Source organism: Amblyraja radiata, chromosome 13, assembly GCF_010909765.2.
Source record: "Amblyraja radiata isolate CabotCenter1 chromosome 13, sAmbRad1.1.pri, whole genome shotgun sequence".
NCBI lineage: Eukaryota > Metazoa > Chordata > Chondrichthyes > Rajiformes > Rajidae > Amblyraja > Amblyraja radiata.
Window position 1 is genome coordinate 14,080,997 of NC_045968.1, and position 12,723 is coordinate 14,093,719.

General features: G+C 46.6%; 1 protein-coding gene across 2 annotated transcripts in view; it reads left to right on the forward strand.

The window, feature by feature from the left end:
• The window catches only part of LOC116979633, a 164,457-nt gene that overhangs the window by 106,483 nt on the left and 45,251 nt on the right, over positions 1–12,723 (forward strand). For both annotated transcript variants that reach the window (XM_033031272.1, XM_033031273.1), the window contains exons 12-13: positions 2,983–3,123; positions 12,201–12,243. In XM_033031272.1, the coding sequence (XP_032887163.1) occupies positions 2,983–3,123; positions 12,201–12,243 (184 nt within the window). The remainder of the gene's footprint in view (positions 1–2,982; positions 3,124–12,200; positions 12,244–12,723) is intronic.

The window sequence follows — 12,723 nt, forward strand, 5'->3', positions numbered from 1 at the left end:
ATCAACAAACATGGTAAAAAAGATGGCGGCCCAGTGGCGCAGCGGTAGAGTCGTTGCCTCACAGCGGCAGAGACCCGGGTTCGATCCTGACTACGGGTGCTGCCTGTACGGAGTTTGTACATTCTCCCCATTACCTGCGTGGGTTTCCTCCAGGATCACTGGTTTCCTCCCACACTCCAAAGACGTGCAGGTTTGTAGGTTAATTGGCTTGGTATAATTGTAAATTGTCCCTAATGTGTGTGTAGGATAGTGTTAGTGTGCGGGGATCGCTGGTCGGTGTAGACTCAGTGGGCCGAAGGGCCTGTTTCCACGCTGTATCTCTAAACTAAACTAAAAAAAAATGTTATCTTCAGAAATAATTTCAATGAGCAAGGGGATAAAATAGTTTCATCTTCATGAGGGAAGTTCTGTTCGCCTTTCCTGTCGCTTCAGGCGTGCTCATGAATTTAAAGAATTTTATTACAATTCAGTCCAGTTAATTACCATTTGGTGGCAATGAATAAAGTCTTGTAAAATTGCAGTTTATTGATTTAACAAGAGGAATTTGCAGCTTTTACCACTTTTTACCAAGTTAAATATTACAATCATAGAAATAGGCTGGTGAGTATTTCAATCCTGCGCATCGACCTGTGTTCCTGTCCATGGAAACCGTCAACACTCTATCCGACCGCACAATTCTGCCATAATAATATTTGGAAGATAGACACAAAATGCTGGAGTAACTCAGCGGGACAGGCAGCATCTCTGGTGAAAGGAATTGGTGACATTTCGGGCCGAGGCCCTTCTTCAGACTGAGATTCAGGGGAGATGGAGACGCAGAGATAAGGAAGGCTGAGGTGTGAAAACGAGACATCAGAAGAGACGGAGCTCAAGGAAATATAGAATAGATCATTGTTAGCCAGGAGAAGGTGACAAAGAAGCATACAGAGATACAATTTAATCAGGGGGACAGTCAGACTGGTCGGAGAACTAGGAAGGGGGAGGAATGGAGAGAGAGGGAAAGCAAGGGTTACTTGAAGTTAGAGAAGACAATATTCATAAGCTGCAATAGCGAAATATGAGGTGCTGTTCCTCCAATTTGCGCTGGGCCTCACTCTGACAGTGGAGGAAGTCCAGGACAGAAAGGTCAGTGTGGGAATGGGAGGGGCAGTTAAAGTAATTCAGTCTCTGCTCCGACCACCCTTCGAGGAAGAGAGTTCCAAACCCTTCAAAAGAATAAATAATTGTACAGGGCCCTAGTGAGACCACACCTGCAGTATTGTGTGCAGTTTTAGTCTCCAAATTTGAGGAAGGACATCCTTGCTATTGAGGGAGTGCAGCGTAGGTTCACCAGGTTAATTCCCGGGATGGCAGGATTGTCATATGCTGAGAGAATGAAGTGGCTGGGCTTGTATACTCTGGAATTTAGAAGGGTGAGGGGGATCTTATTGAAACGTGTAAGATTATTAAGGGTTTAGACACGCTAGAGGCAGAAAACATGTTCCCGATGTTGGGGGAAGTCCAGAACCAGGGCCCACAGTTTAAGAATAAGGGGTAAGCCATTTAGAACGGAGATGAGGAAACACTTTTTCACACAGAGAGTTGTGAGTGTGGAATTCTCTGCCTCAGAGGGCGGCTCTCTGGATACATTCAAGAGAGAGTTGGATAGGGCTCTTAAAGATAGCGGAGTCAGAGGATATGTGGAGAAGACAGGAACGGGGTACTGATTGTGGATGATCAGCCATGATCACATTGAATGGCGGTGCTGGTTCGAAGGGCTGAATGGCCTACTCCTGTACCTATTGTCTATTGTCTTCTCCCAAAAGGTCACCAGGAGAATGTGCAGCTTTTCTCCAGCACTCTGTATTTTGCTGAAGATTCCTGATTTGTAGTTCCTGGTGTCTGTGCAATATCTATTGGGTTTATATACCTCAGCATCATGTAACCTTTCAACCCAGTCTGAAGAAGGTTGCTGTCCTGAATCATCATTTGTCCATTTACCTCCACGGATGCTGCCTGACCCGCTGGGCTCCTCTAGCACGTTGTGTTTTGCTCAAGATGATTGTGATGTTCTTGGTCTAGGAGTTTAAAAAATATACAGTTTGAGCTTTTCAGTGGGAGCTTAGCTTGTGTTCGACAATTGCCACGTACAAATGAACTATTACTCTGTACAACATGTTCCTGGCATCACTACGAGTGTGATCATGTTACAATATCCGGACTGTAATTATTCATGTTAATTTGTAAAACGATCCAGAATTTGGAGAACTGGAAACCAAATAATAAAAGAGAAAAATAATTAATCTTTGACCATCCAGATTTTCCATTGGACAAACCTTGAATAGACACAGAGTGCTGGAGTAACTCAGCGGGTCAGGCAGCATCTGTGGAGAACACGGATAGGTGACGTTTCACAGAGTGCTGGAGTAACTCAGCGGGTCAGGCAGCATCTGTGGAGAACATGGATAGGTGACGTTTCACAGAGTGCTGGAGTAACTCAGCGGGTCAGGCAGCATCTGTGGAGAACATGGATAGGTTTCAGGTTGCGACCCTTCTTCAGACTGCATGACCTGCTGAATTACTCCAGCACTTTGTATTTTTTTCTGTAAATCTGCAGTTCCTTGCGTCTCCACCTTATACTTTAGTTTTAGAGATACAGCATGCAATCAGGCCCTTCAGCCCACTGAGTCCACGCCACCCAGCGATCGCCCCAGACACTAGCATTATGCTGCACATCAGTGACAATATACAATCACTTTTTTCCGAAGCCAATTAGCCGACAAATCTGTACGTCTTTGGAGTGTGGGGGGAAACCAGAGCACCCGGAGAAAACCCACGCCGGACACGGGGAGAAGGTACAAACTCCAATGGAAGCTGTGTCTCTGGCACTGTACGGCAACAACTCTAACACTGCGCCACCGTGCTGCCTTGAACCATGAAGTTGCTGCATTTGACATTTGAGGTAATCCTGGCAGATCCATAGTGTTAAACCTTCTCTTGCAGGTGTTGGGCCGTATTGAATATTGTTCCCCAGACATCTGTCCGCAAAATCCCCCACGATGACCATTTGAACCCGAATTTCCCCGCTGTACACGAGACGGGAATAGACTACGTTATCGTCTACTCCAACATCTCTTTGGAAGCGTGAGTAACCCGCAGTTGTTGTCTCGTATGAATAATCATCGCTCAGCAGAGTGTATTCTTCAACAGAGCCTTTCGTCTCTATTTTCTGGGAGATGTGTATTAAATGTAATATTAGATTATTACAGCAAGAAAGTAAAGCTAAGACACCTTCAAATAAAGACACAAAGTGCTGGAGTAACTCAGCGGGTCAGGCAGCATCTGTGTTGTGGTGGATGGTAGTGTTAAATTCTATTGTGTATTGTATGTTCTTTTTAAGTGTATCGCTGCTGGCAAATTCATTTCACTGCACCTTCGGGTGTATGTGAGGAAAAAAATTGACAGTGACTGTGACATCTCTAGGGAACATCTACGTTGACTTTAGTGATACATTGTGGAAACCGGTCCTTCGGCCCACCGAGTCCGCACCGACCAGTGATCACCTCGTACACTAGCACTATCCTACACACTAGGGACAATTTGCAATCAGACGGGACCCGTTAACCTACAAACCTGTACGTCTTTCGAGTGTGGGAGGAAACAGGAGCACCCAGAGAAAACCCACACGCTCACAGGGAGAACTTACAAACTCCGCACAGACAGTGCTGGTACTCAGGATCGAATCGGGGTCTCTGCTACTGTGAGGCAGCAACTCTACCGCTGTGTGTCCCACTGTGCCGCCCACTGTGTGTATCTATCTCTGAGATGACACCTATCATGACCTCCACAGATGCTGCCTGGCCCGTTGAGTTACTCCAGCACTCTGTGTCTTTTCTTTGCTAACCAGCATCTGCAGTTCTTTGTTTCTACTAAGATGCCATGAGTTGGACATTGATATTAAATATTAAGTAAAGATTGTTGTGTGTGCCTTTTTATCTGACAAGGTTCAATGGGAGCATTTTCTCTTCGTTTAAAAAAAGGTCTCACTGAAAGAAATTGTCGATCTTGGAATGTAGACATTTCGTGTCAGAATGGCTGGCAGTGACAAGTGGGGTACCGCAAGGCTCGGTGCTGGGACTGCAGCTATTTACAATATACATCAATGATTTTGCAGATGACACAAAGCTGGGTGGCAGTGTGAACTGTGAGGAGGAAGTTATGAGAATGCAAGGTGACTTGGACAGGTTGGGTGAGTGGACAGATGCATGGCAGATGCAGTTTAATGTGGATAAATGTGAGGTTATCCATTTTGGTAGCAAAAACAGGAGGGCCGATTATTATCTAAATGGAGTCGTTAGGAAAAGGGGAAGTACAATGGGATCTGGGAGTCCTTGTTCATCAGTCAATAAAGGTAAGCATGCAGGTACAGCAGGCAGTGAAGAAAGCGAATGGCATGTTGGCCTTTATAACAAGAGGAGTTGAATATAGGTGCAAAGAGGTCCTTCTGCAGTTGTACAGGGCCCTAGTGAGACCACACCTGGAGTATTGTGTGCGGGTTTTGGTCCCCTAATTTGAGGAAGGGCATTCTTGCTATTGCGGGAGTGCAGCGTAGGGTTACAAGGTTAATTCCCGGGATTTCGGGACTATCATTGGCGGGACAGAGTCTGGTTCTCTGGATACTTTCAAGAGAGCGCTAGATAGGGCGAGAAGGCAGGAACGGGGTACTGATTGTGGATGATCAGCCATGATCACATTGAAAGGTGGTGCTGGCTCGAAGGGCTGAATGCCTACTCCTGCACCTATTGTCTTTTGTCTATTGTTTATTATATTTGAGGCAGAGGTAGATAGATTCTTGATCAGTACGGGTGTCAGAGGTTATGGGGAGAATGCAGGAGAATGTGGTTAGGAGGGAGAGATAGATCAGCCACGATTGAATGGCGGAGTAGACTCGATGGGCGTATGTGATTAAAATTAATTTACGTTTCTTAACATTTGTAAAAGTGTAGCATTTCCAGTGTAACAAACGGTGCAGAGTATTTACTGCTTGATCCCCCGTGATTACAGTCTGTTTTCTTTGGTGTAAAAGGTTCCTTTGTAAATTTGGATCTGGTAATGAAGGTGTGACTGGAATTGTATTGGCCAGTCCGGCCAGTCCCCGTTCCACTCAATGCAGTGCCACACTGCCACCTGCAGGACGTTTCAGGAACACGCTGCAAATAACCAATCACTCATATATATATATACATGTGTATCATTGAGTTATGCATTGTGATGAGCGTATATCAGTGTGAGATGGAGGTTTGTGTTACGCCTGCTGGGGTTGTTTTGGCATTAAAGCATCGTGTCACTCGGTGAAGTACTGCGGCGGGCGCCCCATGCCTCATGCAGTGGAGGGCGGACACATGCTATAAATATCCTTCCCTGGCGCTCCCGGTCTGTGACTTATGTGATGCTCCCACTGTACCATCCAAAGCTGGCGATGAGACTGGATAACCCCTGAGCTAGTCTGTATTACTGGAGCAAGAGGGGGTACTCTGTTACATTAACCCTTTGTTGATGTTGTCAAGCTAGAAAGGGTAGAGAGAAGATTTACGAGGATGTTACCGAGAAACATAGAAAATAGGTGTAGGAGGAGGCCATTCGGCCCTTCGAGCCTGCACTGCCATTCGTTGTGATCATGGCTGATCATCCACAATTGGTAACCCGTGCCTGCGTTCTCCCCATATTCCTTGATTCCGCGAGTCCTTAGAGCTCTATCTAACTCAGGGAGATCAGGACATCGGTCAGACCAAGCGTAGGCTTGGCGATCGTTTCACCCAACACCTCCGCGCTCGGTCCGCATTAACCAACCTGATCTCCCGGTGGCTCAGCACTTCAACTCCCCCTCCCATTCCAAATCCGACCTTTCTGCCCTGGGCCTCCTCCATGGCCAGAGTGAGCACCACTGGAAACTGGAGGAGCAGCACCTCATATTCCGCTTGGGCAGTCTGCACCCCAGTGGCCTGAAGATTGACTTCTTTAATTTCCGGTAGCCCTTGCTGTCTCCTCCCCTTCTCAGCTCTCCCTCAGCCCTCTGGCTCCTCCTCTTCCTTTCTTCTTCCCCCCCCACCCTGCATCAGTCTGAAGAAGGGTTTTGTTCCGAAACGTTGCCTATTTCCTTCGCTCCATACATGCTGCCGCACCCGCTGAGTTTCTCCAGCTTTTTTGTCTACGCTCGTTTCCAGTGCTCCCTTTCATCTCACCAAAGCCCTGTGCCCTGCCTGTCTCTCTCTCTCTCTGTCTCTCTCTCTGTCTGTCTCTCTCTCTCTCTCTGTCTATCTCTCCCAACTCTGACACACCGGTCTCCACGAGCGTGCGTGATTGTCATTGCTTTCACACTTGCCGTGTGCATCTAGCAGATGCACTGCAGTGGTTTGCCTTGCTCCTGTGCCAGCACTCTACAAGCCTGCCTACCTGCCTGCCCCCTCAGTCACTATGACTGGTGGAGGAGCAGGTGGGTCAGGAACGTGATCAGCTGCAAGTCCCATCGAGTGTCGCCGGCCCACTGTTGGGTCAAATGTCCGACACTCCCTTTCCTTTCCCCGGGTGATCTCTCAAACTCCATCGCTTTGCCTTAGAGCAGAAACGCACAAGTCCCTGTCAGCATCAGACACAGCTGCACTGACAGCTTGCACAGAAAGGAACTCGGACATGGTCAACTTGTTCTCACTTCAATTAATATTCACCAGGGATTATAATGGAAACATTGCCCTGTCTGTTATTGCTGCTCAACAATAAAACATGGAACAGAACAGCGCAGGAACAGGCCCTTCGGCCCATAATCTCCATACCGAACATGATGCCAAGAGCAACTCTTGTCTACCTTCCCATAATCCATATCCCTCCATTCATGCACATCCATGTGCCTATCCAAGTGTCCAGAGTCTCTTGAACACCACTATCGTATCTGTCTCCACCACCACCCCAGCAGCGCGTTCCAGGCACCCACCACCCTCTGTGTGAAAGAACACTTGCCCCGCACATCTCCTTTAGACTTTGCCCCTCTTACCTTAAAGCTACGCTCTCGACTATTTGACGTTTCCATTCTGGGACAAAGGGTTCTGACTGTCCTTAGTCGAGGGTCCTTATCTATGCCTCTCATACTTATCCTTGGGTGCAGTGATAGAGCTGCTGCCTTACAGGGCCAGAGACCCGGGTTCGATCCTGACTACAGACTGTAGTCAGTTTGCAGTTGTCCCTGTGATATTGGGTTTTCTCCGGGATCGCCGGTTTCCTCCCACGCTCTAAAGAAGCACAGGTTTGTAGGTTAACTGGCTTGGCATCATTGTAAATTGTCTCTAATGGGCGTAGGATAGTGCTCGTTTACGGGGATCGCTGGCCGGCACGGACTCGGTGGGCCGAAGGGCCTGCTTATGCGCTGTACCTCTACAAACTCCAGAGAAAACAATCCAACTCTGCCAGGCAGCTAATGCCCCTGTCCCACTTAGGAAACCTGAATGGAAACCTCTGGAGACTTTGTGCCCCACCGAAGATTTCCGTGCGGTTCCCGGAGGTTTTTGTCAGTCTCCCTACCTGCTTCCACTACCTGCAACCTCCGGCAACCACCTGCAACCTCCGGGAACCGCACGGAAACCTTGGGTGGGGCGCAAAGTCTCCAGAGGTTTCCGTTCAGGTTTCCTAAGTGGGACAGGGGCATAACACTCCCCTAATCTCGGCACCATTCTAGTAAACCAGATCTGCGTCCTTCCCGAAGCAATGTGACTGTTCCTGCCGCCACCCCACCTGCTCGAGCTCCAAATTGACTCTTCCTGCGGAGTGGCAGGTGAGTGCGTGGTGTGTCAGCCCGGTGGAGGTTTCGGCAATTGAAACGTCCTACAGAGAAAGGCACTGCCTCTCCAGGGAAACCTTCCATAAACCACTGTCTTGCATTGACAGCCAACGAGAAATCCAGGTCACAATACGAAAGGCCCTGCACAAAACTGAGGAAAAATTAATAGATTGAATAGATTGTGGTTTTCCAGGCGATAAAAAATTACAAGCAAAGACGGAGCTCGCTGAGTGCTAAAATCTCATTAGGTAGGCAATAAAAGAATAATTAATTTGCAATTTTAAGAATAAGCCACCGAATGTTGTTCAACAAAGTTGATGTATTCATTAAAATATTAACTTCACCCGCATTTCTGAAAATTTAGTGCATCAATTTGTGCAGCTTGCTTGCAAAAAGATATCATAAACAATATCTGCTATTTCTAAAAATAAGCAAAAATATATATAATCATGATGAAGAAAGAGCAATGGAAAATAGAGACAATATATTCAAACCAGCACCTGCAGTTCTTTCCTACACAATATATTCAAATGTTGTGTTTTTAAAATACATTTTTAAGCAATTTTTTAAAAATGAATTAAAAGCCACATTTGCCGTGTTGCACTTTTCAACTATTGCCAGATTTTTGAATACATGAGCTTAATATTTATACAAGGAACTGCAGATGCTGGTTTACAAAAAAAAAGATATAAAGTGCAGGAGGGTCAGGCAGCATCTGTGGAGAACATGGATATGTGACGTTTCACAAAGTGCTGGAGTAACTCAGCGGGTCAGGCAGCATCTGTGGGGAACATGGATAGGTGACGTTTCACATCGAGACCCTTCAGACTGTCTGAAGAAGAGTCCCGACACAAAACGTCACCCATCCATAGTCCCCAGAGATGCTGCCTGACCTGCTGAGTTACTCCAGCACTTTGTGTCTTTTTGTGTATTATTCAGCATCTGCAGTTCTTTGTTTCTACTCTCTTATTGCGATTTCTTGACATGACTTTCTTGGCAAGACTGCCGTACATACTTCTGGCTCAAGTTTAGACACAATATGACAGAAAATATTCAATTGGAGGAGTATGAAAGAACTGCAGATGCTGGTTCATATCGAAGGTAAAAACAAAATGCTGGAGTAAGTCAGCGGGTCAGGCAGCATCTCTGGAGAGAAGGAATGGGAGACTGAAGAAGGGTCTCGACCCGAAACGTCACCCATTCCTTCTCTCCAGAGATGCTGCCTGTCCCCGCTGAGTTACTCCAGCATTTTGTGTCTATATTCAGTTGGAGGTTGGTAATGATATTACTCATGATACTTCTGCCATATAATTAGCTGCACTGCCATTATTTCACAGTGGCCATGCTGATTGGATTTGTGGCCTTAATTCTCCATTTAATTAGACACATTCTCATTTCTCTCCATGATTTAATAAAAGAAGCGCTCTGATTATTTTTTCTCTCTCTCTTTCTCTCTCACACTTTCTCGTTCACTTTCTTTCTTTCTCTCTCTCTCTCTCTCTCTCTCACTCACACACACACACACACACACACACACACACACACACACACACACACACACCAGCAAGAATGTTATTTCCCTGTGAATATTCACACCTCTTCAAATATTGCCCCAGATATCAGCCAGCTCTGGCTTGTCCCAGGGATTAACTACAGTGCACCTGTTTCCCTTGAAGAAGTTGCGACACCAAACGTCACGTATTCCATGTTCTCCACAGATGCTGCCTGACCCGCTGAGTTACTCCAGCACTCTGTGTCCTCTCAGTGACCCGCTCTGCTTTGTTCCTGCAGTTCACTGATTATTTCTTGGATGACACCATTATGACACGTTGACATTCATTTTTGCTGTGTCATTTCTGTTCAGAAGAACATTTTATTTTTACAGACATTGACTGCGTACCATTTGTTCCTCATGGCAGTTTCCCAATGTCCTTGTTTTTTTAGGACATCACAGCCAGGATCGATCCTGACTGTGGACGAGGCGCAGGTCTGTGCCGCCCCCATTGCCTGCTGATCGACGTCCCTCTTGTCCAATCGGCGCCCTCGACCAGTCCCACTACCACTGTCTCGCTGAAAGCGGAGATTTCACCGGGTTTTAAAATCCAGATTACAAAAAATGGGGGGGGGGACTGTCCCCCCACCTCTCAAAATAGGGGGGGCACGTGTTCCACCTGTCCCCCCCCCCCCCCCCCCGCATGACTCCGCACTTTGCTGCACTATATTCCATCTGCCACTTCTCTGACAATTTTCCCTGGTGGTGCGCACTTTCAAGCTTCAGTTCCTTCTGCCGGACAGCAGCTGGGAAAAGGATACACCATTACATAGATACATAGACAACAGGTGCAGGAGTAGGCCATTCAGCCCTTCGAGCCAGCACTGCCATTCACTGTGATCACGGCTGATCATCCCCAATCAGTACCCCTTTCCTGCCTTCTCCTCATATCCCCTGACTCCGCTATCTTTAAGAGCCCTATCTAACTCTCTCGTGAAAGCATCCAGAGAATTGGCCTCCACTGCCTTTTGAGGCAGAGAATTCCACAGATTCACAGCTCACTGGGTGAAAAAGTTTTTCCTCATCTCCGTTCTAAATGGCCTACCCCTTATTCTTAAACTGTGGCCCCTGGTTCTTGACTCCCCCAACATCGGGAACATGGTTCCTGCCTCTAGCGTGTCCAAACCCTTAATAATCTTATACGTTTCAATCAGATCCCCTCTCATCCTTCTAAATTCCAGTGAATACAAGCGCAGCCGTTCCATTCTTTCAACATACGAGAGTCCTGCCATCCCGGGGATCAACCTGGTGAGCCTACGCTGCACTCCCTCAATAGGGAAGAATGTCCTTCTTCAGGAGGAGTAACACTTTGGCCAGGCATGCTCATACACAGCGTGAGTGTTCTCTTGCTGTTTGGAACCGATAGTCAGCCATCACTGAAGTGGATGAGACGTTTTAAAACAGCTTGTTTGTAAATCATTTCAGAATAGTCCTTATTTTGAAATTGGTGAGAAACTATGATCGGTAAAAAGCTTTTCATTATTTCTGTAATATTGAGCACATTTTACAAATGAGCAGTTGATTTTCGTGAGGAGATTTAATGGAATTAACGTTGATGGTAGATTGATGTGACTGTGTGTTGTTCTATCTGTTTCGGAGATGGGAATTGCTTGTGAAAAGATAAACTTCCCCGATGTAATGTTTTACATGAACAAGCTGGCGTGTAAATTATTAATAGCTTTGCGACTGGTATGCGAAGCTTCGAGTAGAACACTGGAAATGTTGTGTTTTCCACTCCATTGATCTCACGTGAGTTTGTCATCAGCTGAGATGTGGTGTCACCAGCAGTAGGGAATCCCCATCCTGAGAAGGTGACTTTTGCCGTGTATCCTGCTACGGTAGCCATCGTCACTTCTTGAAACCCAGGGATGAGTGGGTTAGAAACATATGATGAGCTTTTGACGGCACTGGGCCTCTACTCGCTGGAGTTCAGAAGGATGAGGGGGGGCGAACCTCGGTGAAACATTGAATAGTGAAAGGGCTAGATAGAGAGGATGTTTCCACCAGTGGGAGAGTCTAGGATCAGAGGCCACAGCCTCAGAATTAGAGGACGTACCTTAAGAAAGGAGATGAGAAGGAATTTATTTCGTCAAAGGGTGGTGAATTTGTGGAATTCATTGCCACAGACGGCTGTGGAGGCCAAGTCAATGGATATTTTTATGGCGGAGATTGGCAGATTCTTGATTAGTACGGGTGTCAAGGGTTACGGGGAGAAGTCAGGAGAATGGGGTTGGGAGGGTGAGATAGAGCAGCGGAGTAGACGTGATGGGCCGAATGGCCTAATTCTGCTCCTATCACTTATGAGTGGAATGATTTGGCCCCTCGGGTTCCTATTAAATCTTTCCTCCCTCAACTTAAATGTCAGGTGTGTTCTCTAAAGAGTGGTCTCTCTCCCCCCCCCCCCCCCCCCCAGAGACCTCCACGAGAGTAAAGGGCCTGTCCCACAATGCGAGTTCACCCAAGAGCTCTTAAAAAAAAATCAAACTCGTGGTAAGTACGTAGAATGTGCGCAGCGGGTACGTCGGAGCTCGTGGACGGCTCGTAACGCTAACGGCAGGTACTCGGGAAAAGCGGAAACTCGTGAAATTTTTTCAACAGTGTGAAAAATTTCTAGGCGTAAAAAAATACTCGTGATGAGGTACCACGAGTTAGATTTCTTTTTTAGCGTGGGAGAGCTCTTGGGTGAACTTCGTGGGACAGGCCCTATATGCTGTTTAATCTGAGCTGGAAATCTAATCTACACTAGGCTGTGCATTGCCTAGCATTCTACATTGTCAGATCTTCATGTACTATTTGTATATTTCACATCCAGGAAAAATGCTTCATCTTTTTTTCTTTCAGATCAGAAAAGGCAGGAGAAATAGCCACAGTTCCTCTCACAAAGGTAAGAAATCGTTTGCGTCTTTCCTGTTTAATTTTAGGTACTCATGCAAGCCAAGATGTATCGGATAAGATTCAGACATTGAATCGGCGGTAATGGTGCTGACAGTATCAGTCTCATAAGGTCATAAATGATAGGAGCAGAATTAGGCCATTCGGCCCATCAAGTTTACTCTGCCATTCAATCGTGGCTGATCTATCTCTCCCTCCTAACCCCATTCTCCTGCCTTCTCCCCATAACCTCTGACACCTGTACTAATCAAGAATCTATCTATCTCTGCCTTAAATATATCCACTGACCTGGCCTCCACAACCTTCTGTGGCAAATAATTCCACAGATTCATTGAAAAAAAATAGGGCTCTGAAAAAAAAATTCTTCCTCATCTTCTTCCTAAAAGAACATCCTTTAATTCTGAGGCTGTGACCTCTAGTCCTAGACTCTCCCACTAGTGGAAACATCCTCTCCACACCCACTCTATCCAGG